This window comes from Anarhichas minor, unplaced genomic scaffold (genome assembly GCF_050575085.1).
Source record: "Anarhichas minor isolate MPS153535 unplaced genomic scaffold, ASM5057508v1 ptg000026l, whole genome shotgun sequence".
Taxonomy (NCBI): Eukaryota; Metazoa; Chordata; class Actinopteri; order Perciformes; family Anarhichadidae; genus Anarhichas; species Anarhichas minor.
The window spans coordinates 4,842,722-4,870,638 of record NW_027466472.1 but is presented as its reverse complement, the minus strand read 5'-3'; the positions used below and the strand labels follow the sequence as shown (position 1 = coordinate 4,870,638).

At 42.1% G+C, this 27,917-nt stretch overlaps 1 protein-coding gene across 5 annotated transcripts in view; it reads left to right on the top strand.

The window, feature by feature from the left end:
- Window positions 1-27,917, top strand: part of dscamb (Down syndrome cell adhesion molecule b) — an 88,680-nt gene that overhangs the window by 45,954 nt on the left and 14,809 nt on the right. For all 5 annotated transcript variants that reach the window (XM_076100356.1, XM_076100360.1, XM_076100358.1 and 2 more), the window contains exons 2-17: window positions 3,838-3,984; window positions 4,640-4,918; window positions 5,579-5,854; window positions 7,315-7,611; window positions 8,693-8,965; window positions 10,692-10,970; window positions 11,236-11,355; window positions 14,361-14,540; window positions 23,268-23,464; window positions 23,708-23,804; window positions 24,082-24,210; window positions 24,333-24,500; window positions 25,341-25,411; window positions 25,686-25,929; window positions 26,616-26,762; window positions 27,712-27,867. In XM_076100356.1, coding sequence (XP_075956471.1) covers window positions 3,838-3,984; window positions 4,640-4,918; window positions 5,579-5,854; window positions 7,315-7,611; window positions 8,693-8,965; window positions 10,692-10,970; window positions 11,236-11,355; window positions 14,361-14,540; window positions 23,268-23,464; window positions 23,708-23,804; window positions 24,082-24,210; window positions 24,333-24,500; window positions 25,341-25,411; window positions 25,686-25,929; window positions 26,616-26,762; window positions 27,712-27,867 — 3,060 coding nt within the window. The remainder of the gene's footprint in view (window positions 1-3,837; window positions 3,985-4,639; window positions 4,919-5,578; window positions 5,855-7,314; window positions 7,612-8,692; window positions 8,966-10,691; window positions 10,971-11,235; window positions 11,356-14,360; window positions 14,541-23,267; window positions 23,465-23,707; window positions 23,805-24,081; window positions 24,211-24,332; window positions 24,501-25,340; window positions 25,412-25,685; window positions 25,930-26,615; window positions 26,763-27,711; window positions 27,868-27,917) is intronic.

The following is a 27,917-nucleotide window of genomic DNA, read 5'->3' as shown; positions in this document are numbered from 1 at the left end:
AGAATAAACCCATTGGCAGTTCATAACTAATTCACTCAAGTGCAGATTGTCAGCTAAGATCTGACCAGCCCGGCTCTCATTTAAATCACAGCGACTCCTGAGCGCCTGTCGGCAGTGAGGATGCTGTGACACTAGCTCATCTGTACGTCGAGGCTTATTTAGCCTGCTGAGAGTGAGAGCCCGCTGCTCGTATTAGATTCTGTCTCTGGCAAAGTGGGGATGATTAGATAAAGTGTGTGTGGTGGAGTGGAGCACTTTTTCACTTTACAGTAGCAGTGCCTGTGAATGAATGGAGGGAAAGGCTCCACTTTCTGACAATAACACAGAAATCTCTGTCCAGGGGATGTTTTAATGCATCTGGGAACTGAGGCCTCAATTACTGACTTAATTAATCCATAGCAGTTTATACACTTCACTGCACTACACTTTAGGCTTTTTAGTGTTTAAAGGACATTGTGCATAGTTTCTTACTCAACACGCTGGCATTGTGGACGGGAATGACTCCTAAATGCTGAAGCAGTGAGCAAGTTAAAGACAACGCAGTGGAATTAAAGGGAGCGGGTCGCGGAGAAGAAATACAATAAAACACAATTCAATACAATAGCTCTCATTTTGAATCCCCTCCCCACTGTAGCGTCCCCTCTGCCTGCACTTCATTCTGTCATAACAAAATAACTGAGCTCTGACGTCTTAAAAGGCATTGCAGGAGCATAGAGGTGCTTGAAGAGAAAATTGCAGCAGCTCACAGCGGCTGGAGTGAAATACCATTTTGTCTCACTCAAGATGGATTCCACAGTGAGATTTCAGAGGACCAGTACAGAATCAAAATGGAGAAGCCAGAAGGGAGGAGGGAAAAAAGGGAAAGAGGCTGTGTGTGTGTGTGTGTGTGTGTGTGTGTGTGTGTGTGTGTGTGTGTGTGTGTGTGTGTGTGTGTGTGTGTGCGTGTGCGTGTGTGTGTGTGTGTGGAGTGGACAGCTTTGGAGATGTCTGAATTTTGTTTTTGCTGCTGCTTGGTAATATATATCTTTCAGGGTTTTCAACTTTTTTCCGATGTAGTGTTATTTATTTGTGAGATACTTCTCGTTGTTTTCTTGCTGTTGTGGTATTGATCACAGCTACCTGTGACCAGTTACAAAAAAAAGTGTGAAGCATTAATTAAATAATACTGAAATACAAGGCCATAAAAACAAAAACGAAAATAAATTAAAAAAATGATCTCTCCCTCTGCCGTGCACAGAACCGGTGGAAAAAAAAGAGCAAAGGCGATGATCATAAACAGCAATGTTTTTTTTTTCTGCATCTGGCCCCCTCAACCTCTGAGAAGATTTCCTCCCACCAATCGTCTCGCACACTGGCATGCATGCATGGCTGCCGGCATCAGCACACACACACGCACACACACACACATGTACACACTACACAGTCACACCCTCCCTCCGTCTCTTTATAGATTCCACTTGCTGGTTGCCCATCTAACAGCCCTGTATGTAAACCAGTGAAACCCCTTCAGGACATCAAATCCGTGGAATCTGTTGTCGGTTCTATCTAGGTCAACGCTTACAATAGCTGTGCAATTTTTTTCTTCTCCACCCGCCTCTCTCTGTATTCCCCCTGTTTGCTTAACCCCACAAGGTTGATTTTCCTTTGCATGTATAAACATCAAAAATGCATATTAAATGTAAGCATATTAAGTATGCTTTGCTTCTTTCATACATATTAGTCTCAAGTGGAATATTAAAACATGTAGCGGTTTGATGTTAACATCTAATGTTTGAGGAAAATTACATTTAGGTTCTTTGTCATTAATATTTGTTCAGCTAATTGGTTTGGACTGTGCAGTTATTCTGTCTGGTAACTCAACACAGCAATGTGAAATGTAGGAGAAACAGTGCAATTACAGCAGTTGTTTTCGCTCTGATCTATAGGGGATGATGTTATGTGACCTAAGGGAGGTGGCATCTATTTTTTTAACCCGCACTGAAAAGAGAAACATCTGCACCTGCTTGTCCATGCATTTTTCATAGCATCTTGAATTGTCTATTTGAGAGGCCATTTTGACTAAAAGCACAACAATGAATATTCAAACAGCACCAGTTTAAGATGAATAAGCAGATGAATTCAAAACCGTTGCTAATTTTTGCTGCTGTCCGACAGGCTTACCCTCTTTCGTATCATGAATCTAAACAACACATCTTATATGTTGCATGTCTGTTTTAGAGAAAAAATCACAAGAAAACCCAGAGCTCGCCTTGTTGAACGTAAATGAATTACCCGCCGCTAATCTACTTTAGCTGCTCCCACACCGCCCCAGCTCGTTCTACTTTTGGATAAATCGCTGATGTGACTGCCTTCAGACACGGGTGCAATCAAAATCAAATACGCAGAGAGAATTCCTGCTAATCTAAGCAGTCAAGCATGTGACCTTAATCAGAGTCACCCAAGACTTTACCAGTGTTGGTGCAATGTATCATCTTCTTACATGCAGGTCTCTGTAGTTAGATGTACAGGTATATTGTTAGACCGTAATTATAAAAACAACTTCCACAGACAGGAATTGAGCGACCTTGATAATCCATCGCAGTAAACACAAAGCCTTAATTTGTGTTTGTATAAGTTTCCCTGTTAACGTCATACGTTTTCATATTAATGTGCACATCATATTGTGCTCTGCTTACTGTCAATGAGCACAAGATGAAATAGAAAGCTCCACCTGGAAATATTCCCTGATGAAACATGTCACCTTACAAACTACATTGTCACATACATGTCTCCTTGTTTTTTCATCTGTTATTAGCTTAGTGAGTGAGCAGGTCATTTGAAGCCAGCAAAACATTTGTAGTGTGAAACGATAACAAATGAGTAAATATTTTAGCTCTGTATGTTGTTTAACTTCACATTTTGTGTTTCCATACAATCAGAAGGTAGAGATGCAAAGTAAATGTAGGCTTTAATGTATCACACACTCATTTCCTTTCACCCTGTGACGTCACTGTGCAGTGTTTTTCTGGTGGACCCCGTCAACATTAGCTGTAGCGGTTGCAGGGCTGTCTCTCCTCGGCCCTTAAAGGCTCCCTAAGCTGCCTCTGTCTTAGAATGCCCACCGCTGTGCACTGAAGACAATCTCCTGTAAATTGCTTTTTCGATCAGTTTTGACATCAATCTGCTCCCATGGGAATGTGGGCATTCGTATGATGGCGGAGTGGAGGGTTTCCTTCCTTATGGATGTTGACAACCCCACTCAGCCTGGTTTGATCTGCAGAATTAACATAATATTACCCTACATACTGAACTGGCTGTGACAGCCAAAGAGGGATTGGCTCTCGATACCAGACGTTGGCGCCAGCGAGGTTATTGCAACGGCAGAAGTCAAAGACAAGACAATAAAAGCTGTTTGGGGACAAAGATTTGATATGCACTTGAAGACAGTTTCTGCTTTTTTTACATTTTTATTTATGGATATTTGGTGCGTTCCATCATCCAGTACTTCACAGTATTAGTCCAAATATTGGTGCGTTTATCTGTAGAAGTTTAAGTCTCATTCCACAGCAAATCTCTGGTAGTTTACTTACACAAGATAAATTCCTTTTTATTTTGCTTCAGTAAACTCTCTCGTCTCATGTAGAAATAAAGAATGACTTCTAAAGGCTTTGTGTGCTGTGAGGTTCAAGCTTCTACAGATTTGCCGTGCACTCAACAAACACCCTATGGAGAAAGAAATCCTTCTGTTGTGGCGGGGTGAATAAATTCTTCATACTGAAGTTGTTTTGATCCTACATAACAACCACACAAATGCTGCCTTTCATGTTGTTTCGATTCGCTCCTTTTAATCTTTTCCAGGACAAAGATATCTCATCACATCCACGGGAGCCTTGTATATTCTGGACGTCCTGCCTGAGGATGGGCTGAATAACTATCGCTGCACCACGCGCCACCGCTACACCGGCGAGACTCGTCAGAGCAACAGCGCGCGTCTCATTGTGTCAGGTCAGTACTGGATTCAATCAAACCATAGGTCAAATAAACATGCAGAAACTATACTGGATACTTCCTGTAGATAATGCCATAGATCTTCCTTACATTACACTTTTAAGGCGGATTTGGCATTTCAAAATTGCAGGCAGCAAGAATTATTTTCCCCTATGAATTATGGGTCCTCCTCAGAAATTTTGATTGATGTGCAGGCTTGTAAAGCAAGACCAGTGAATGGGTACGTTTAGGGCTGGGATCAAGTTTACAGTCTGTCCAAACCTGTCATTGCAGACCGATCCACTCTGAGGTCAACTGTGAGTTATGCAGCCCTTCTTTGGGCCAGTCAGCAACAAACAACCATTGCAATGTAGGCTGTACTGTGCTGATGATATTGTAGCGTAGTTTGATAAATGACAGCCATTTTACATGTTTTGCATTTAGCATGTAGATAAATAAATGGATAAAAAAGGAGTAATCCATGGTGCCATCTCTGATTTGACTGTGGGGGACAATTTTAGGAACACACTGTTGCTCTCTCCTCTCCCTCACATAACCAAATATTCTGTATATAGAACTGAATCGTGACCCCCAGGAATCAATATTGGATTACACTGTCAAGCGCCTGGCAACGCTCACCACTAATTAACACTAAATTCTCTGCTCCTTCCAGACCCCACCAATGCTGAGCCAGGCATCTTGGATGGCTTTGACCAGCGGGAGGTGATGATTAATCATCGGGTGGAGCTGCCCTGTAAGGCCTCGGGCTACCCAACGCCCAAATACCGCTGGCTGAAGGACAACAGCCCTTTGGAGCCTGACAGCCGCTTCCGCCAGACCATCACCGGGTTGCTGATAGAGAGCACGCAGCCCAGTGACTCTGGGACGTACGTTTGTGAAGTGTGGAACATTTATGGCAACGCTGAGGTGATGGGGCGCCTGTATGTCAAACGTAAGTCTTTTATTAAAAGGAAGGGATCCTCTTTATAACTGTATCTGTCTAAACAACAGTTAGTTGATTGATTCATTAGTTGATCAACAAGATTAACTGACAATAGTTTTGATGATAACGTTTTTATCAATCAAAAATGACAAACATTTGCGCATTTGTTGCTTCTAAAATGTGAGATTTGCAGCTTTGCTCTCTTGTAATTAAAAAAAATTGTTGGGCGGACAGAACGAGCAATTTGGAGAGTTTTTCAAAATTAGTTTAAAATGTCCCCCAGAGTCCAAGGTGACATCTTTAAATTGCTTGTTTTGTCCGACCAACAGTCCAGAACCCAAAGATGTGAAGTTTCCCTTTATAGATGACAAAGAAATGTAATTTTTAACATACATTTTTGAGGCGATGGAACCAGTGGATTTTTTTCTTCAACATTTCTGTGAGTTGACTGCTTAATTAGTCGATTTATTGTTTTCAGATCTAATCTGGAGATGGTGGTTCAACCTTCTACTCTGAAATCTTATGTAGCAATGCTGATCAAATCTAAACTGAACTTTCTCCACTATCTGCCCTACGGTCTTTCCGTTAACCTTATTGTCACTAAAACAAAACAAATCGTTGAATGCTCCTTTTAAAATGACAACGTGTCTCTTATCTCTGTGTGCTTAGAGCCCTTGAAGTCAGTGGTCAGCCCTCGGAAGGTGAAAGGCAGCGTGGGTAGCAAGGTGTCTCTGTCCTGTAGCGTGAGCGGCTCAGACGAGTATGAGATGTCCTGGTACCGCAATGGAGAGATCATCTACCCTGGCAACAATGTCCGTTTCAGCGGGCTGAACCGGGAGAACCTCATCATGGAGGGGATGTCGAAGAGCGACGGCGGAGCCTATCAGTGCTTCGCCAGGAAGGGCAAGATGTCGGCACAGGACTTTGTGCAAGTCATCCTTGAAGGTAAAATGTGTGCATGTGATTTGTGGCATTCACACAAACGCTGAGCAAACGGCAAACTGTAGCAGCATGATTATGTATATTCAGCGCTTTATCAAAGACAGAGTCAGGCCTTTGAGATCAATACAGCGTTTAGGTGTTAATGGCGTCCTGCTGTGACTCTCTGCTATAGGCTGGCATTACAATGGTCATCCCACACTCCACAAACACGTAGAAAAATACATGAACACACACTCTTGAATCCAATAGCTCACCTGGGCAGCGTTGCTCAGGCAACTGTCTGCTGTGGCCGGGGAGCTGTTAAAAGAAGATATTGATAATCTATAATCATGTGGAACAGATCTAGATTATCAGAGCAGCAGTAGGCAGACACAGACGATTCAAAAGCCAACTGGAAGCTCCCGGATCACTGTTCATAATGAAAGAATAGTGATAAAAAGGCCAGACCTTTCCTTTTCCAATGATATCTTATTATTATTTCATAAAAAAAGGTTACTATGGAAAAGCAAATAACACATCTTCTCTCAAACTGTTGTCCAGTGACTGTTGATGAATAAATAACTGATGAGGAAATAACCCAACATGAAGTGGTTTTTAGAAGCTTTGTGATTTTAGTTCTCATGGCCTCAAAAAGTATACACTGTACTGTACATCCATTATACAGTACAACAGAATGCAGTAACGTATAGGAGCAGCTCTCTGAGAGGAATACCAAGATTATTAAAAAACAAGAAACTGCTTCAGGAACACGATCGTCCAATCGTAACCTTACCAGGTGAGCATGCAGTCAATATGGCAACGTCATTGCACCCACTTTTTATTTGCAGAGAGAACTCGTTTTGGACAAAAGCGTCAATCAATACATGCAAATGTGATGCAAATGAAGCTCCTCCAACAATCTGAAAGAAAGAAACGAGAACAGAGAGCAGCTCTTCTAGCTAAAACAGTGGGCTGTACTGACAAGTTGTTACTAGGTCAAAATAAAACAAGTATTGTGAAATAGAAATGATTTCATCGTTTAATAATAATAATACTTCATAAGTCCTCCGCAATCACCTTGTAGAGATGACACTGCGAATTGTTTTAGGTCCAGTTTATCTTTCTGTGCTCGCCTTTTTTCTATGACTGATAAAGCAACAATTAGTCAGTCTGTTCGAACATACCTAACTGCCAAAGTCAGATTAACCTAACAGGCGTTAACTGATCTTGTATGTAAACATTTCACTTTCTACCATACTATATATTAAGATACAGTCGGCAGTTGGAGACAAGTCCCTGGTTGGTTGATGGTCAGTCAGGTGTTGTGCAGGATAAGTATGATAGAAGTGTAACTTTAAAACTTACTGTAGATCAATGCTTCACTAAAACATTGCAATGCTGACGATGGTCACAGTTTAACATGTCTCTTATTCACCGTTGTATTCCTCTCCCCCACCCCGGTTCCACCTTGTCCCTCGTGGCAGATGGTACTCCGAAGATCCTGTCCTCCTTCAGCGAGAAGGTGGTGAACCCGAACGAGCCCGTCTTCCTGGTCTGCAATGTCAAGGGCACGCCGCCTCCCAGATGCACCTGGTCGCTGGACGACGACCCCGTCATCAAAGACACCCACCACCACCTGGGCCACTACGAGACCCACGAGGGCCACGTGGTCAGCCAGCTGAACGTCACACACACCCAGGTGCAGGACGGCGGGGTGTACCGGTGCACGTGCAGCAACTCGGCCGGGGTCGTGTACCACCAGGCTCGAATAAACGTAAGAGGTGCTTGTCAAATCAGCTCCTCCAAGAACAACAATACACATACCTTGTCTGTCTCTCTGTGTGTCTGTCTGTGTCTCTCTCTCTGTCCAGCTGGCTTTCTGGCGTTTGCAGTACATGGGCGCTGGTTATTGATCAGGATATTTTGGTTTCCTTGCTTTTGTAGGGTTCTCTCATGATGATTTGTTTAGTTAAAGTTAAATTTATTTTTGCTCAGTATTTATTAGTTCTAGTATTAAGTCTTTAATCACATTTACATTTCTGATTGATTTTGCCTCCATTTTTTATGCATTCTTTTCTTTTTCTCTGCTCCTTGTATACATTTTAATATTGTAGCCTCGTCTTTTTCTCTCCAAATTATTACTGTGCTTCTCCTACATGCCTGTATTTTAGGTCAAATGAATTATCCTGGTTTGCTGCACATAAGCGTATCTGGATATTGGGTTCCAAAATGGGCTGGTTTGTAAATAGCCGGAAGAAAAATATATTTCTTTTGTTTGCATGAATACATTTATCTCTGGTTTGCTTGTGTGCGTGCGTGAGTGAGTGTTCATGTGTGTCAGTGTCTGTGTGTGTTTACTCAAGCAGCCAATTCAACTCTCCGCGAACAGATGTTAAAGCGATTATTCTGTTTCCATTTTATGAGACACAGAATGTATTACTGCAGCAAGAGCAGACTAATAAGTATCAGGAGTACAGTGTTATCTAAACGCTCTGTTTTCCTTCAGATGGTTAGCACACTTTAATCTGCTTGTCATTTCACAGCCTTCTGCTTTGAGTTAAGCCTAACATCATGTGGTAAAACAAACGAGAAAAGCTTGAAACAGCAGTTTCTTTTGCATTTCTAAATAGTTCAGTGGCAGGTACCATGTGTGAAGCTGCGGAGAGAAATGTTCTCTGTTTTATGTTCTCTGTTTAGCAGTTAACCTTTCTTTGTTTAACTACTGCATATGTTTGAACAGTAATGAGTTAGAAGTATATTTTTATTTACAAAAACACCAAAAATAAAGCTCTAGTGATTTGATGTCACTATCCACTGAATGTCTTTATAGAGGATCGTTTCTCATTCTCTGTCCCTCTGTAGGCCGCGCCAACATTCGTCCAATGAAAAACATCACAGCGATTGCTGGACGGGATGCGTTCGTTCACTGCCGTGTGATTGGCTACCCTTACTACTCCATAAAGTGGTACAAAAACTCGGCACTGCTACCGTTCAATCACCGACAGCGAGCATTTGAGAACAACGGCACACTGAAGCTGACCAACGTGCAGCAGGTGGACGCTGGCGAGTATACCTGCAAGGTCATGGTCCAACCCAACAAGATGGACTCCCAGAGTGTCCATGTTTGTGTGAGAGGTTAGTCCCATAGAGCTGTGGTGGTTGAGTTAATATGCTGCATATAACATAGTTACTCAACAGCTATTTCCTTTATTCAGTGCAAAGATACAATTTTAGTCTTTACAGCTTGAGACAGACAGATATATAGCAGTTTAGAATCAAGTGTTGTTAAATACATAGAGCTGATTTGATAAACCTGATGAATCAAACAAGTCAATCCAATGTTTTGTCAACTCCTTTTGTTTTAGCCATCTCATCTGCTTGTTTTTCTTAAAGGAATATTTTGTGAAAGATGCTCATTTGCTTTCTTGCTGAGAGATAGATTAGGAAGTCAACATCACTCTCATATCTTCCTGTTACGTATAGGGCTACAGCTATAGTTGCTATTAGCTGTTAGCTTAGCTTAGCTTAGCACAGAGACTGGAAAGAAGGTGAAACAGGTTATAAAACTATGCCTACCAGCACCTCTCACTATTTAATATTTTTCTTCTTTTCATTTGTTTACTCAATAATTAAATCAGTTTAGTGTAAAAGATGTGGTTTTATGGGGGTTATGTGAGGGACTTTTTCTTCCCCAGGCATAGTGACCTCCTGGAGTCTCTGCTGTCAGTATGCAATCACGTATTCCCAAAATGTTGAACTGTTCCTTTAGACTGTCACATCTTTGACTTTGTGTTAAAACTCATAACTGAATTTATGCCAAAGTCCCATATTTTGTGCTCTGATAACAATGAATTTGATAGATATTTTAAATAGGAATATAATGTCAGAATGTAATATCAGTGTCACTGACATTACAGTGCTGAGTGACTGATCTCCACTGAGATCTTACAGCTGTAAAAGGTAATACTCAAAAGGGCTTCCCATTATGCTCCATGTCCTTCCCTCTGTACAGTATGCTAGGTTGTTGTCACTATATTACACTTTCTAATGGAGCGAGGGAAACAGAGGGGGAGAGAGAGTGAGACCTAAAGAGAGAGCGATGATATAAAGCAACACTTCCCAGTGGTGCTATAGTGAGCAAGTGCATTTGTTAATTTACGCTGCTCATGCTTAAAATGCAGAAGTGTCTTTGGGGATCCCTGGAGTCCATTATCTCCCCTTTGTTGTGAATTAAATAAGGTGCTAAAGTGCTGCTTATTTCAGTGTTATTTCAACTCACTGGACACTCAAACACAGATGACTTGTGTGATGGCTGGAGATTTCCCAGAGAATAGAGCGCAGGCAATTTAAATAAATGTTATTGTGTAACCGTGTCGTTATATTATGCAGCCAGATTGACTCTGGCTGCTCTGTGAATACTTGTTTTCTTGTACGCACTAGGCCGGCAATCAGGGTTTTGTGTGGTGGATACAATCTTAGATTGATGTAGTCGCCAGTCTAGAAGATAGGTAAGTATGTAGGTAGTAGATCAATAGATGATCAATAGACAAAGAGGAAAAGTTCAGGGTCACTCAGATTTCTTTCTCCAAGCAGCCTGAATGAGTCACATAAAAGTTTTTTTTCTGTTGTTCTGCTTCTGCGTGCTCTTCTTTTTCTGAAAGAACATAATGTTCCCGACTGAGAATGACGGGAACTTATTGCAGAATGTTTTGCTATTCAGGTCTTTTGTGTTCCTTCAGTAACCTCTTGAAAGCAAGAGAAAAGGACAAAACACAGGAAATTAAGGCGGTCTTTGAAACTCACGGCTGAAATCACATTTAATCTTGGTGTCTCTTTCTCCCGTTCCTCCTCGGCCTGTCAGTGCCTCCCTACATTCAGCCCTTTGAGTTCCAGCGTTTCACCATCGGCCAACGTGTCTTCATCCCCTGCGTGGTCATGTCAGGCGACCGCCCGCTGGACATCACCTGGCAGAAAGATGGACGGCCAATCCCCATCAGCCTGGGTGTGACTGTGGACAACATCGACTTCACCAGCTCATTGAGAATCTCCAACCTCACGCCCGACCACAACGGCAACTACACCTGCGTCGCCCGCAACGAGGCTGCTGCAGTGGAGCACCAGAGTCAGCTCATTGTTAGAGGTGAGGAAGCACAAAGGAACAGATTATATATCTAATGGCACCCTGGTGGAGTGCTATAATGTGCAGTATGTGTGCAGGTTTTCATTTTAAGCCATCCCTGCAGTACCAAACTTCACTTATTAGTTCCTGCTGTCTGGCTGGAGGTAAAATCGACTGGTGCAGTGTTTGACTTGTGTGAAACTGCACACACAGGCTACAAGTGTAATAAAGACACCAGCAAAATATCATGTATCAATGTCAACTGTTGATCTTTGTGTATGTACAGTTCCTCCTCAGTTTGTGGTTCAGCCTGAGGATCAAGATGGGATCTATGGGAAAACTGTGACTCTTAACTGCTCAGCTGAAGGCTACCCTCCACCCACCATCGTATGGGAACACTCCAAAGGTACATTAAACGCAGCATGCATTACCCACTGCAGGTGAACCTGCCGGCTACGAGGGAATGAATTAAAAACAAATCACACTTTTGAATTCAAACTCACAGAGAAGGTAAGCAGACTTAAGTCTCCCGAGTTACCAGGATGCTCAGCAATAACTCCATCCTATCTGATTTAGTAATAATACAAAGTGCCTGTAAAACAATCAAACACAGAGGTCCATCACTCAAGGTAATTAACTCCAGATGTAATGCATATAGTGTTATAATTCAGACAATGTTTAACCCTCACAAGACAAACTGCAATCACATAACTGTCTTTAGTTCAACGACGTGAACACTTACAAGTGGTAAACATGGGAATCCTTCTTGATGTGCACGCAATATTGGTTAGTTCCACTTTTTATTGCTAAGTGACCACCTCTCAACAACTCACTGCAACAATGAACAGAGTATTGAAACGCAAAGTAATATGGATTCAAGCTCACAGCATTAGGATCGTTGAGCCTCAATGGTGATTCTGGTCTGTATTGAACTGCAGTGATTGAAGGTTGCAGCCTTTAGTTTCTAATGAATAATTTTCCATTATTTAATCATTCCATGCAGGCTAACTGTACATGCAAGAGGGAAATGCATAATCATGTGAAAAGGATTGTTTTTGTTATACTACAATACAAAATGAATGATGATTGACCAGTAAAGAATCTGAGTTTGCATCAAGAGTTATCTTATTAAATGATAATTATGCCAACTACAGTACAGCTGTGTGTGTTTGCAGCTAGCTTGGTCTCAGGTTGTGTTTCTTAAATCAACTGTGTGTGAAGGCGAGTGCAGTAGTAGTGCTTTTGCAGGTGAGTGGCCTCCATTTGCTTCATCCGAAGCCGGAGCACATGTGTGCGAATACACTGAGATAAAAGCACACACACAGCCATCTGCTCTGTACACTGCGGGCTGAGGGGCTTGCAGGGTTTCCACCTGCACCAATAGAGAATCATCAGATAGAGAGAGACAGGGAAAAAAAATCAGCAGACAGATATACAGATAGACCGTTAGCAGACAGACGGGCAGGGAGGCAGCAGGTGAGTTCGGCCACTTGAGCAGGGCAGATGAAGAGGAGCCCCAGGTGTTTGCTCCATCATCCATATAACCAGGGATGAAAGCTTCACCAACAGAAGGACGACAACAACCAATGAGGAGTGGTGTGTGTGTGTGTGTGTGTGTGTGTGTGTGTGTGTGTGTGTGTGTGTGTGTGTGGATGTGAGACAAGCAGGCCTCATGCCTGATTAGTACTGTCTGACCGTCCATTTCTGATCAGTACAGAGGGATTAGGCTGAGCAGTGTTTGTGTGACTACTCAATCGTAGCGTTAAAAACAAGCATCCAGCAGGAAGTGCCCCATAGTTCAGTCGGCCCAGCCTCAGATCAGTTTTGTTGTTTCTTTTCAGGCCTTCGCACATATTTTTACACCCATCTTTCCTGGTGCTCTATGATATGTTGTTGTGCAGGATGTCATTCAGAGCAAAGAAGCAATGAAAATCACCTCCAAAACAAAAACACATCCAGGTTAGGCGGCTTGGGAATCTGTCGTCTAATTTGTTGTAAGCCAGAGGGCAGTTTGTCCAGAGAATGGCTGTCTGGCATGCTTTTACTGCAACAGAAGTAGGTGCGAGCCAGATGAGTGTCTCTGGGAGATATGGAACAGTAAGTAAAGGTCAACCGCTATTAGCATAACGACTAGCACCATTTGAATATGCAAAATCCATAATTCAAGGAAGAACACATCTCCCTCCCTCTCCCTCCTCTCCCTCCTCTCCCTGTCGGAGCCAGGGGAGCAGGAACAAAGTCACCACTTGACCCTTTGCTAGCCACGGCCACTTGACTGCATTTTAATTAAAAAGCAAAAACCCACAGCTCACTAAATAGCCTAATCTCTACACGCTTACTTTAACACGAGCTAATGCAACGTCTGGCTCAGTTCACACATGTGTTTAATACTACATGAGCAAGGTGGAACACAGTGCTTTCATCACTATAAGAGCAGACCGCTCCGAAGATGTGAAGCTTTAGGATTCATCGTCGGTGACATTTCCTGCGGACATTGCAGAATGAAATACTGTATTGTTTAACAATAGAACAAGAGTGATTATATCATTTTCTATTAAAAAAAGATAGATATTAATTACACGCAGACTAGAATATGTCAGAGATGCCAAGTCCAATTATTTCAACGGCGCCTCAGAGATGGATATCAAGTGTCAGTCGTATTGGACTTTTGAGAATTGAGAAAAGCGGCATGCAGAGATTTACGGTACTTGTTCTCTAATCAGACAAATCCATGCCTGTAGGATGAGTCTGTCCTCGACCAAGGCCAGACTAGTAATTCAACAAACATACATGCAAAGAATAAACCCAGAGATTTGACGCACGGGAATAAATAGTCTGGAAAAACATCCATGTCTAGCTGCAGCTAACATCTTTGAATATCACCGGCTCGCCTCGGTGCTGAAGGCCAGCAGCAGTGCAAGGCCTCTCCGCTCTGCTCTCCTCCTGCCTGTTGTTCCTCTGCACCAATCTGCTGTCTTGTTAAACATGAGCATTATGTCTGTTCTGATTGCATCACACCGGCAGCTCGGCCTGCTTCACTGTGCTCGGCAGCTGTTTGGCGGTTTAAGGATTTAGGCCTGGTGTTAAGAAACATGTTTACAATCCTCCCTAAATCTGACAGGCTTTGTCATCAAATCTGTAAACAGAGACGAGTGGTCAAATGAATGCACGCACACAAACACACACACTGGAGATCAGCTTACTGTTCAGCACTGTATCCCGTTTTAGCATTACGCATCTGTTTCTCTACTGAAAATTATAGATCAATATGTAGGCATGTGTGTACATTTCATGTACTGTATGAGCTACAGAAAGAGTCTGATGTTGTATCGAAATGTTTATTTTCTCATTATTTACAGTGATGTTTTTTACTCTCTCTTTCTTTGTCTTTTATCTTCCATCTCGTCTCAGGCGCGGGCGTTCCCCAGTTTCAGCCCATCCAGCTGAACAGCGGCTCTCGTGTGCAGCTGCTGAGCAACGGTTCGCTTCTAATCAAACACGTGCTGGAGGACGACAGCGGCTTCTACCTGTGTAAGGTCAGCAACGACGTGGGAGCTGATGTCAGCAAGTCCATGTACCTCACCGTCAAAAGTAAGAGCCTGTGTCTGATGCACAATCAATATTAGCTGATGGGCAGTAATCATTGTGTATTTTAATGTCTGGGCTGGTGCAGCAACAAGCAGCCGTTAAAAAGGATTTCCAGCTGCGAGATTTTACAGATAGCTATACTCCTCGTAAAGTTGATCGGCTAGACATTAACTTTAAAAAAAACCAAAAAAACATGGAAGGAAGGACATCAGCAGATTCAATAGACAAGCTGTGCATAAGATAAACGAACTGAGTCTGAGAGTTACAGATTCTTGTCATTATCCATCCAAAATGACAAAAAACAAACCTTTATTTAGCAGAATTTTCTGCACAAACCCATCTAAATGCAAACAGCTAGTATATCTAAGCATGTTAGTGTTTTTGTGTCAGTGGGCGTGATGTTAATGTCCCCGACTGCAGGTCTCCTGCCTCCAGTGAGGCATTAGCATGTAGCTCCCCTATAGTGCTAGGAGTGGCTCCTCATTTTCATGGCGCTTAGATGCGAGTGGGGCTTATTTTCCCTGTGCTACTGTTATCAAACCGGATCACGAGGAGCCCTGCTGACATGCAGCCCTCTCTCTGTCTCCCTCTCTCTCTCTCTCTCTCTCTCTCTCTCTCTCTCTCTCTCTCTCTCTCTCTCTCTCTCTCTCTCTCCGCTTTCTCTCTCCTCACCAAGTCTGAGATACAGAACACAAATGTGAAAAAGAGAACAAGAACCTGACACATCTAACTTGTTTTAAGTGATGTAATGGAAGTTGTAACTAACTCTGACTTCTGACCTCTCTATGAAACGGGAAGCCAACAAAATAATCTCCTTCTGGATAAATCAGCACTTGTTATCATTAATATCAGCTGGCATTGCAGTGGGTTTTCATGTGTCACTGTAATTAAGCCTCGCAGTGTACAAGGTTGGGAGCTGCCACTGTGTGAAGCTGTCAGGGTTCAGGCTCAGAGAAGAACATGCTCTCTGTGTTTTCATAGGTCAGTTTGCTGACTGTAGCACCCAGTTATGCAGCAAGTTGACCTATGGCTGTACTAACCTTTTTTTCTTCCATTTTTCACCAAGTAGGGAGCAAACACCGTAGCTGCAGCTACAGAAGATTCAACTCTCTGTAGCATATCTAACGCCAAACACCAAACCACGATTTTTTTAAGACATTGTTTATTTATTTCAACTAAAGCAAACAAGGTCTTGTGTTGCACAGTGTGCATTTGTTCATGCTATGCTTTGACTGTATTTACTGAACTCCACTATTCCAATGAGTCCGTCAGAGCCAAAGAGAAGACTCACCTCAAACAGGTTAGAGTGAGATGATATAGATCAGTTTTCAACCAGTTTATGGGTGTGCATCTTGTAATGATGTGGGGGATAAGGGCAGTGTGAGAAGTATACTCAGATTGAATGCATAGTTTCGGTTTCATTGCTCTTTAAAGTCGGTTGTATCAACTACCAAAGTAGATGAGAGAGAGCGAGAGAGAGAGACAGAGAGATGTTTGACCCGCCGAATGCACTCTGTTGTTGCTCTAGGCTTCAGTTTCATGCTGTACGCGGCTCTATCAAAGGGAATTTTGACAGCTTTAGTGCTAAATAATGTAAGCTTACTTCTCATAACTAGTAGTTTCATTAACATGAACCGTAATGTTTACATTATTTACTGCTTTTATTATTTATATCGTTTCCTCCCTCTTAAGATGGTCTTATTCAGAACCACCGCTGTCTCATTGGATTTGGCGCTTTATGCAGAAGTATTTACATGTTTATTTTATTGAGCCTTTGCTGCATATAATTATGGTTATTTGAAGAACTCCTGCTGTTAAAACATTTGAATATCATGTTTACTATTTCTCAAATATGCAGAATTCCCTTTAGCAGTCATCTATAAGTGAATACACTTTTCCTGGAGCCTTGGGCTTTTGATTGCAAAATATAGTGCTGCAGGAATGACGTATTTTTGTAGGCGAAACCGGAAGCATCCCACTGGTTCCCTCAAGAAAAATCCAAAAGCAAGATCCTTTTTAAGCGTGAATGAAATCAGCAGAAGTAAAAAGCTAACGTTGGGCTATAAACAAACTACAACACAGTCACGTGAGGGCGAGTATACACAACGAGGCTGTAAAGACGGGCTTTTGTAGCCTCATTTAGCCACTTGTTAGCTACCTCCTTTTTTAAGGTACCTAAAAACTTCAAAATTCATGAGAGTGGTCTTTACTGACGCATTTTATATAATAGAACAAAACATTAACATCTCATAAGCTTGTGTTAACCACACTCCTTATTTCACGCATCTAACTATCTATCTAGAATCCCATTCAATTAACCCATTGACTTTGAGACAACGGAACCGGACGTGTAACTTTTTGTCTCTTTTTTTGGCAAATGAAGGGAGATGGAGAGAGAGAGAGAGTCTGTTACCATAACTGTATATAAATAAAATGTTTAAGAGGTGCTGTAATATTTATACAATATTATTTTATGTGTATAACTAACATGATATCAATATTTATTTTTAAAATATTCACGGTATATCGCACCACCCCTAGCTACAATAAACACAAAAATCTGCCTACCAATATCTGCTTATCTCCAGAACCATTGATACTGCTGCTAACATCATGCTAACAGTTCCCCCATGACATCACCGGAATATGTCATCATTAGTCGCACTGACTATGGATTAAATACATGTGAACACAGTTCTCTTTTTACACTCTGTCCATTTACTCCTGAATTAAATTTCTCTTGCAGAGTCATTTAAAACCTCCAAGTCGTTCAGATTCAGTTAGCATTGACGTGCCGTCCGCGCAGCTCGAACAGTTCACAGTACAGGAGCCAGCTCTAAGTTCTCTGGGCCTACGATAGCACCGTGTGCTGTCCTTCCTCTGCTGCCATTGGCTGCTCAGTCATTACATGCTGGCTCAGCCGCATGCTAGTCACTCATCAACAGATCACATTTCATGCCCTTTAAACCCCAAACTGTACTCGTACGCACAAGATGCTTTCTCTAAAAGTGTACTTACTTGCATGAGTGGTTTGAAAAACGGCGACCATTAGTGTGCTTGTAGTCACCAGCTCCATCATGTCCATTTCTCAGTGTTTGTGTTCAAACACATTTCTTTTCAAGCATACAGTATGATTGTAATGTAGATATATTTTACTTTTTTAGATTCTTTTATTTTTTATATCCATTCATGGTGCATTCTGTTCATTCTGCTTGCACGCAACGTGTGCACATTTGTGTATGTTTGTGTGTGTGTGTGTGTGTGTTATGAGACACTGGAACTCTTGAGTGCATTTCAGCCTCATTTAAATCCGTCAATACTTCAATTAGAAGCCGAAGAGGGGGCTCAAGGGAAGAGCAGTCCACATGTTTCTTTGCTTTATTTGCACTCTCTGTCTGTCTTTGTTTCTTACATTTTCAGCAATGCGAGAAAGATTAAAAAGATAAATGAGACGTTATTTGTTTAATTTTATAGCCTTTTTCATTTGATAGCAGCTGTGTGTGTCCTCCAAGTGTCTAAATATCCCATTGCCAACAAGAAAGCATACATTTATTTACCATTCAGAGATCCTTTTTTAGCTTCATTGACTCACTCTTCCAACAAAATAGTCTTAATCCCAGATGAATATTACAGTATCATATATTTAAATCATTCTACATCCGCCTGCACTGCTCCTCTGTGTGTCTGTGTGCATGTTTTGCTGTTGTCTTCTTTCTTAAATCACAGTGTCAACATAGTGAGTCATGTATAGTGTCAAAAGAGAATTGTTCTGGTTGTATACTCGCAGGCTTGTGTCTTTTTATTCATGCTCTCTGAAAACAAGCGAGAAAAAAGTGTAAGTAATGGATTAAACAGTGCGTTTATCTGCTCAATAATGTAAGAGGCCAAAGCTAGCATGCCAGACTGACTAGTTTGCATGCCACTTTAGCCTAAATCTGTTAGCATCATACTGCTGGCTCACTTGTAGCCATCAAGTGCATATTTAAAACACTTTTTACAGGGTTCTCATTTTAAAATGTTAACCAGAGCCACTGTTTTCAACTATAAGGAAGTCAACTTAAGCTTAACTAGCTAGCTAGCTACATCTGATAAAATTGTCTGATTAATCGCCCATCAAATAGTGACCAATTCATTTTCTCTCCGTCAAATTAATCACCTAATTGTTGAGCTCCTATTTAATCTGCGAATGCTTAAACAGTTTTAACACCAAGGTAATTGGGGAAATAGGATTTCCGAAGTGCCCGTTTCCATTCAAAAGAGTTTGTGCGATGCCACCGTTGACTCAACTGGTGCTTCAGGTTTAATTATACAACATTTAACTCATCTTAGTATGAGTGAAGCCTTCTCCACACTGCTCAGTCCCTCACCTCCTGTCTGTACCTTCCTCTCTTTGTTCCCCTCCTTTTCCCTCCCTCTCTAGCCTCTCAGCTTTCTCTTTTCTCCCCTGTCTCCCCTCTTCCCACTCACACTTTCTCCTCTACCCGCCCGTGTTTTATTACCAGGCCCCTGTAATATCGCTGGATATTAAAAAATATACATCAACCAAGCAATTATAGGCTATCAAAAAGAATAGGTTTAGCCCGGGGCCCTGCGAGTGCTGCACGGTAGATGCATAGAGATGAGATGAGGCCTCACCTCAGCTCTGGGCCGCTGAAGCACAACCAAGATCGGCGAAGATTGTAGGACATTTTAGATACTGCGGTTTCTATCACATGGTAGCGAAGTAGAATGCGCAGACATTTAGCATGTTTCATTGTCACATATTCACTCACACACACACACACACAATCAAGGTCACAGGCGGAATGAAACTCATATTGACAAGCATGCGCTCATTCAAACCAACATATTTTAATAGACCTGATTTCACACAGAAACACGTACACACACAGACACACTAACACACACTGAGTCTTGCGTTCTGTCATTGTGTGCCCTTTCTCCCTCGATGAGCAAACACCAGCTTCGTCAGTGTTAACTTGCGCTGCCAAGGCCGCCGATGTAGATGGAGAAAATAGCCCCTGTTAAGGAGCAATAACATTCAGAGAAGGAGCTGAGAAGACTCTTTTAATAGGACTCACTTAAAATTCATAGTTGCTATGCAAAATAAATCAGCGATTTCCTGCGCGGGGGCAGTGGGAAAGGGGATGATGGTGTGGGGAGCGAGGGAGAGGGAGGGGCTGCGAGTGAATAAGTGATGAGGTTTAAACGTTGGCAGTCCCAAGTCTGACACATTTCATCATGCCGGGGGTGGGCTGGGGCTGAAGGTGCACGTACGCGCACACACAAGCGCACAGGCCTCAAATGTGCGCGCTACACACACACACACACAAGTAGCTCCCCCTTTTGATTTGTGTTGGCTGCATCAAAGACGGAAATGTACTGTGAGAAGAAAGTCAGAAACACGTTGACGGAGTCTGTGTGTGTTCATTTGTTTGTGTTGGACTTAGCCAATGTTATTGTCAGATATTCATTTATAACAGATATACTTATATCAGTGTGTTTTAGCTAAGCCATGCTGGCAGCATTTTAACCATTATATATAAGCTAAACATCGGCATGTCAGCATTGTCATTGTGAGCTTGTTAGCAAGCTGGCGTTAGCATTTAGCTCAAAGCACCGCTGTGCCTAAGTAGCCTTCATCCTCACAGAGCTGCTTGCCTCTCAAGTCTTGTTTAAACTCCCAAATATCAGAATCAGAATGAACAAAATCAGAACAGGTCATGCTCTAATACACATGTATGCACATACTCTACAATGTAGATACGTCTTTATACTGTATGTACCACTGAAGTAATAAATAACAATCCGTAGCATTTTTCCGCCTGCTTGTGCTGCAGAACGAGTGCAGTTTAGTCTATAGTTAGTTTATTGTCTAACCGTCCTTGCACTCCTAGTACGAGCAAACTGTACCAGACTGGCCCCTGTGTGAAGCCAAAACAAATTATTACAAAGTTATCTACATTACTGTTTTGACACAGGGGAATACTGTGTGTGTGGGGAAGCATGTGTGTATTTCTAAATAGTGGTTGCAGTTGTTTGTGTGTGCCATTGCTTCTGTTTTGGTTTGCAGTTGTTTGTGCATGTGCATCCCTATGTTTCATTTTTTCTATTTTGACAGTGTTTCTACACTTGCATACTGTTCGAGTGTGCAAGGTCTCTGTATGTGTCTTTTTTTTTGTATTTCCAGATGTGCACGGGCGCGTGCGCGCATCTGTCGTTATTCTTGCACGTCGGTATATGTTCGAATGCGTGTGTGTCTGTGTGAGACAACAGCACGGCCAGCGGACTTGTCTGCTGCGTATGAATAATCAAAGTGGTCTCTCTCATCATTAAATCATCGCTGTCCTGGTGGGAGCCTGAGGAGGGAGATGGAGTGAGAGAGCGAGGCAGAGGGATCATAGTTAGCGCTGCAGGGGTACATGCTCTCTCTCTCTCCTCCATCGTGTAGCGTGGCTGAGATGTGTCATGAGCACAAGTCTTTTCTGCTCTCTGTGCTCGCCCACTTAGCTCCCACAGACACAGCCGCTCTCGTGCACACACATTCATGCATATGCACACATAGTACAACACTCATACACATGCACACAGACAGATTATTCAGGAGTGTACAGAGGTTCACACACTGACTCAAACACACATATCGCATCTCTTCTTGGAGGAGAGGGCCTCCGACCTCGACTGCACAAGTACCTGCCACATGTGGCCGCCACTGCTGTCCTTTTCAATGACACAGTTTTCTAATGAACGTATAGGATTAAACAACAGCCTGTTTGATGTAAATAAAGAGTACCTGACTGATGATGAAAGCCGCTCGAATCAGTATTGTTATTATGTAATTTGTGTCGTGTAATAGGAGTGTTTTTAGTGGGGAAAAAATGCCAAAACCCACTTTACAGTAAACAAAGTTAAGTGTCTAGCTGGTAAAGACTGAACCACATCTAAAAGGAGAGTGAATATTAGACTCACATCTATCAGGTGGACACAAACAGGACTCCAAATGAGTGAAAATGTTGCTCTGGAACTGTGGATGTGTAAACAAGCAACTGTTTGCCAACAAGCAATAAAAACTTTAAAGGAGTGATAATATGTCAGTGGTGTGTTTATAGCTCGGTTCCACTGCCCCCTAGTGGCCAAAAACGTCAATAAATGTAGCTTTAAGTAATTTATTAAAGGACAAATGTTGGAATCATTGCAAACTGAATATATTTGGGTTATAAAACAAGCAATTAGAAAAGTCTCTGTTTTTCACTGTATACAGACTTTTTACAGACAAAACGATTATGTGATGTAAAAAAAACTATTAATCAACAGATTAATCGCTGATAAAAACAAAAGTGTTTGTCGCTACCGTAGTTTAAAGTGGTGTCTCTTTAGACTTTTTTCCAACAAATTCATTTCTTCAATGGTTTAAAATTGGTTTTCATATTATTTAAGAAATAAATAATTTTAAACTAGATTATTTTAGTGGCCCTTTAATGTATTTCTATTCTGCATTGTAAGAGAACCACTATTGGATTTGTTGATGTTGAATATGTTCTACCCATTATTCTCTGTCTTTTTCTGACCATCTATAAGATACAGATATTCAGTGTTTCTCTTCCTTCTGCAATTTAGAGCCTGATTGTTGCACATCAATGAATGTCATCCTGGCCATTGTAAAATAACAGACCTGGAGGGATTTAAATTGCATCTGTCGCACGGAGCTCCGAATTGATTCCCAGGATCATTTTTGCCGACAAATTTTCGATGTCCATTGACTCATTCAGATTGTCTCAAGTTTATAAGCCATCACACAACTAGCAGCAAAACCTGCATTTCAACATCTGCATATTATGATAATGTTCATGATGTCCAGATTGATAGAGATCAACATATTAGTTCAGTCTGCTCAAACCGCGTAAGTTAATATAGAGTATTCCAATTCAGAAGCTTCACACTGCAGAGATCATTATACTGTGAATAGCACCTGAAAGTCTCTGTGAGTGTTATAATCGGGAGACGGCTTCATGCCAGTAGAGAGAAAAAGACAGAATGAAAGAAAGCGTGAGTATGAGAACAGTGTGAGTGTGAGTACAGTCTGTGAGTAGTCTGGGTGAGAGACATTCACAGCACACACTCACACTCACACACAGGCTAGATGTGTTGCTAATGAGCCTGGTGTGCGGTTACGGCGTAGAGCCAGACCGGCTCCACGCTCAGACCGATGGGAGTTCAGTCAGGAGTCACCACTTTCGTCTCCGTTCCTCTGCCTCATCCTCAGAAAGCTGCACGTTACAGTTCGCTGTCATTATCAAAGCAGGCGCAGGCTTACCTGAAGGGCTGCGTTTCAATCGCTAAGTATTGTGGGAGACATGTAGACTCAAACATGAGTTCACGATGGTCCCTGGAGTGTTTAAGTGGTTGTCATAATCGTCAGAAGAAAAGAGAAAAGGAGGTTTTTTTCTCAGTATCAGACAGGAAACACAGAATGCATATGCGCTGTGGTTTTTCAAATGTTTGATTTGATTTAAAATTTTGATTTCTTAATATGAAAGTGGCCCTTGGTAGAAGGCAAAGTAGATATACTGTTCAAAAAGGTGTTTGTTGTCTATCTAATTGTCTACTCACATCTTCAGCAGAAAATGTGCAAAATAACTGTTTTAACTGATTTACTATTTTCTTTTCTTCTCCCCCTGTTCTTTTGTTATTCTTACTCTCTTCCCCTCAACGTCTGTCACCTCCGTCCAGTCCCGGCCATGATCACCTCCTACCCCAACACCACTCTGGCCACGCAGGGCGAGGAGAAGAAGATGAGCTGCATCGCTCACGGGGAGAAACCCATCATGGTGCGCTGGGAGAAAGAAGAACGCATCATCAACCCGGAGACCAGCCGATACGTGGTCACCGTCAAAGAGGTGGCCGACGAAGTCATCTCTACGCTGGTGGTGAGTGCTCGGCATCACCGTCATGCAAACATGTTTTAAATCTCATTTTGGGGAGTGCACCTTCTGCCATTTTTTTAAATCTTTATATATTTATTTCTATATTAAGAGGATTTGTCCCCTTCTCAATATTTACGTTGCCCGTCCTCCTTTTTCAAAAATCACTTGTTATGAAACATCATTTTAGATTCCTAACTAACTCTCTGCCCCCCACCAATGCCCTGCATATGTTGTGTCTCTCTGCAGATTATGCCAACCGTTCGTGAGGACTCAGGCTTCTTCTCCTGTCATGCCATCAACTCCTTCGGTGAGGACCGAGGCATCATACAGCTGACAGTGCAAGGTAAGACTCAGTTCAGCTGGAGGCTTTTTCACTAGCTCTGTTTCGAAGAAATCCCCATCCGGAGTAGTAATGTCTTCTATCCTTTATTACTTAATACATTCATTTATTAATTTAACTGCCGCACAGTGTGACTCCTGCTCTTTGCAGACTTACCCATAAACTGTCACAGGGGAAATCTCAGACAGAGTAAAAACGATACGTCTGTGTGGTCTGCCTGCCGTCGCCTTCTATTTCAGGACCGCTGTGATAACTCTGTTGTGTTCACACTATTCCTCAGAACCACCCGACCCTCCAGAGGTGGAGATCCGCGAGGTAAAAGATCGGACCATAGCTCTCCGCTGGACCATGGGCTTTGACGGCAACAGCCCCATCACAGGATATGATATTGAATGCAAGAACAAATCAGGTAGACACAAGTTGAAGAAACGACGGGTTCATGTCTATGTAACAATTATTTCTGAAACATGGCTTCACAGAAAACAAGAGATCCAGATGTTACTATCCATTCTCTCCCTCCGTTTGTTCTAGCGTCATGGCTATCAGCCCAGGTAACCAAAGATGTGTCACCGCAGCTCAACCAGGCCACGATTATTGACCTCCACCCTTCGTCCACTTACAACATCCGCATGGTCGCCAAGAACATCATCGGCAACAGCAACCCGAGCAACGAGCTCACCATCACCACTGATGAAGCAGGTAACCATGAGTCACGAGGCATTTTACATGCTTTTTCTTTTACGGTTTTACTTCATTCGAACACAAAGTTCACAGTAAGAATGGAATTGTTACTGAAAAGCATCTGAACATTGCAGACAGAAAGGAAGTAAGTAGTCTAACTACAGAGCTGCTGGAATCATTTTCCCTCGAACATAAAATGAAACTCCACTTTCTCCATATCACACTCTTGTTAAATTGTTAATTTGGCTATTATCAACTTTACACTGTCACTAAGATTCATTTTAATACTTTAACTCTGCTCTGTAGAGAATTGTCACTTCGTCCGAATGCTGCTTTGGAAAGAAACTCCTCATCTTTAGTATCTTTTTCCTCCTCTTGGCCCTCAAACCTGTTGAGTCATCTTGCACATAATTATTTTATGGTTGTTTGAAATGGAGGCCATCATCTTTTACACGTGGGGAAACAGATCAGTTCACTGTTGCTTTTAGTCGTCTCTATCAGTGTTCACTTATCTTCTATTGCCTGTAATGATCCCCCCGCAGGCATAGCAGCACATTAAAATGCCCCATTTGACTGGATTCATTGCTAAAACAAAGTCATAAACTTCAAATTAAATAAAACATCTATCATTTCTCACGTTATTTTAAAGGTTAAAGTTGATGAAGTTTTTTTTAATTATCATTAAGTTGAGGTGGAAACTGCAAGGTAGATAAATGAGCAAGTGCACGAAGGGAAATTCATTCTTAACTCAACAGCAGCATCTAGTGGAAGTGGACACAAAGTCTCTCAGTGGTGGATCATCTCTTTCATTGTGAATACAAGCCTGCAGTCATGATGAATGATGTGCTTTATGTGCAGCTCCTGATGGCCCACCACAGGATGTTCTTCTGGAGCCCACCTCCCCGCAGAGCATCAAAGTTTCCTGGAAGGTAATGTCCAAACGTTGTGTATTACTGATTTGCTAAATATTAGGAATTAAACGTTAACGTCATGAATATATCAAATTAACAGGTAATGATTGATATTTCATTTGCAACAGATCAGGTCAATCTGCAATAATTTGCAGAAACATCCCATATATCAATGTTCTGTTTGCTTTAGATTTGGTGTTTAATGTTTGAATAGTTTGTGTTGAAGTCACTACAGCTGATGGACTACTTACCGTTTCCTCTCCTCCTCCTCCTCCTCCTCCTCGTCTTGCAGCCTCCCCAGAGGCACCTGCAGAATGGTGTGATCCGCGGCTTCCAGGTGGGCTACAGGGAGTACAGCCCCGGTGGCAGCCACCAGTTCACCATCATCAGCCTGGACACCACAGGAGACACCACAGAGAGCATCGTGCTGGACAACCTGAAGAAGTTCACTCAGTACAGCGTGGTGGTGCAGGCTGCGAACAGGGCTGGCACCGGGCCTTCCTCGCAGCAAATCGTCACCAAAACCCTGGAGGATGGTAAGGGGGGGGGGGGGGGGGACTTGTTATTTTGAACCACATCTCTGTTTCATCCGCCTTTGAGATGCTATGGCTCTCAACACATCTCTAACATATTCCTGTGGAAAGGCTCCCCTCTACTGGACATTTGTAGAATTACATCAGACAAAAAAATCATTAGTACTATTAGTACTAGTACTACTAGTCTTTGATTAAGGAGGACATGTAGGCTGATTTTACAAAAAGTTTTGTTTTTTTATCTCTATTCTTTATTCACAATAAAATTATAAATTGGAATACCTTAAAAAAATGTATCCAACTTAATTTAGCTGCTTATTAAGATCTTTTCACTCACAATAAACATCATAGTTGCAGTTGTCATTATTTATGACATTTTAAACAACTAAAACATTCAACCATTTTATAATTGAACATCTGTTGTCACTAATGTCTCCTCTGGTTATTACACGATTTAGTTCTCTAAATAAACAAGGATGCGAGTGCTTTTTCATTGTTAGACGTGGAACAAAAATGACTTATCTATCCAAACGGATGTTCCAGATGTAGTATTCGGTGTCAGCAGTTCATTTTTAAACTCATTTGTTGAATTGCCTAAATGAAGGTACCTGCACAGGCAGTCACTTTAGATTGCCACTCCAATAGGCCTTCATTAAGCCTCCACTTTCCCCCCCTTGTGTCCTTGGTAGTGCCGTCTCGGTCTCCTGAAAACGTCCTGGCTGTGGCAAAGTCCCCAGAGGTCATCTCTCTCTCCTGGATGCCTCTACCCAGAGAGGCTCTCAATGGAAACCTGCAGGGATACAGAGTCATCTACTGGGCCAACCTGCCCGACGGAGGTATTACCAGCAACACACCCACACAATGATATGATTTATTAATCGATGGCGTTTACTTGCCGTTTGCCATTGCCGTTGCGTAACACTGTTGATCCACTAGGGGATGCTGTGGTGTTGTTGGCCATGCTGTAATATGCTGTTGTGAGTTGAAGAGCTGGTGTAACTTGGATAATTCCAATCTCCTGTGTGTGCTCTTCATATAATTTAGCACTATTTTTAGATATAAACAGTTATTTGCTGATAAATGACCAACAGTAGTTGATCTCAGTGGAGCAATTGTAACACATTCTACTGTTTATCTGATTTACTGTTTACTTTTCAATGTTTAAGTGTAATTTCCACCAACTAATTTGCACTTACAATATACATTTTTGATTTACATTTTAATCTACATACTTGATGAACAACATCTGATCTTTCAGTACGTGCCTGTATACATGACTGTATGAGATGTTTTACTAGTGCTGAACAACAGTGGAAATAGAAAGTCTGCGTTGCACAGGGGGGGGTGTTTGTGGTTCTTCCTGTGTTAAATGTACAACGGGCTGTAAAGCAGTGAACCCACCCTGCAGTCTGGCTGGCCTCCATCAATAATTCACAATGCAATAAGCCAGTGAGGCCCATTGTCTCAGCTCTGAGTGACAGGACACAAGGGAGTAGTGAAATCCCTTAACACCTGTGTTTTATTTTTGTTGTTAAAATACTTCATTATGCAGAGGAGTGCTTCCCATATATTTGCTCTACTGTACATCCATTTTCTACATTAATTCACTCAGCAGAGTGGAGTAAAAGTTAATATTTCATTACAGGAAACCAATATTTGGATAACATTTGAACGCTGAATTAACTGTTGCTGGTATTAATAACCACACTAAGCTGCAGCATACCACTAGAGTGCGTACCAATTTTGATACCCAGGCTTATAAATGTGCCTCTAATCCTGTGTCAGAACTGGGAGAGATCAGGAATGTGACCACCAATCAGCCGTCTCTGGAGCTGGACGGATTGGAGAAGTACACCAACTACAGCATCCAGGTCTTAGCCTTCACCAACGCTGGAGATGGTGTCCGCAGTGAACAGATCTACGTCCGCACTAAAGAGGATGGTATGATACATAACCAGATATAACAGAAACAACACACTCAACCCAATACG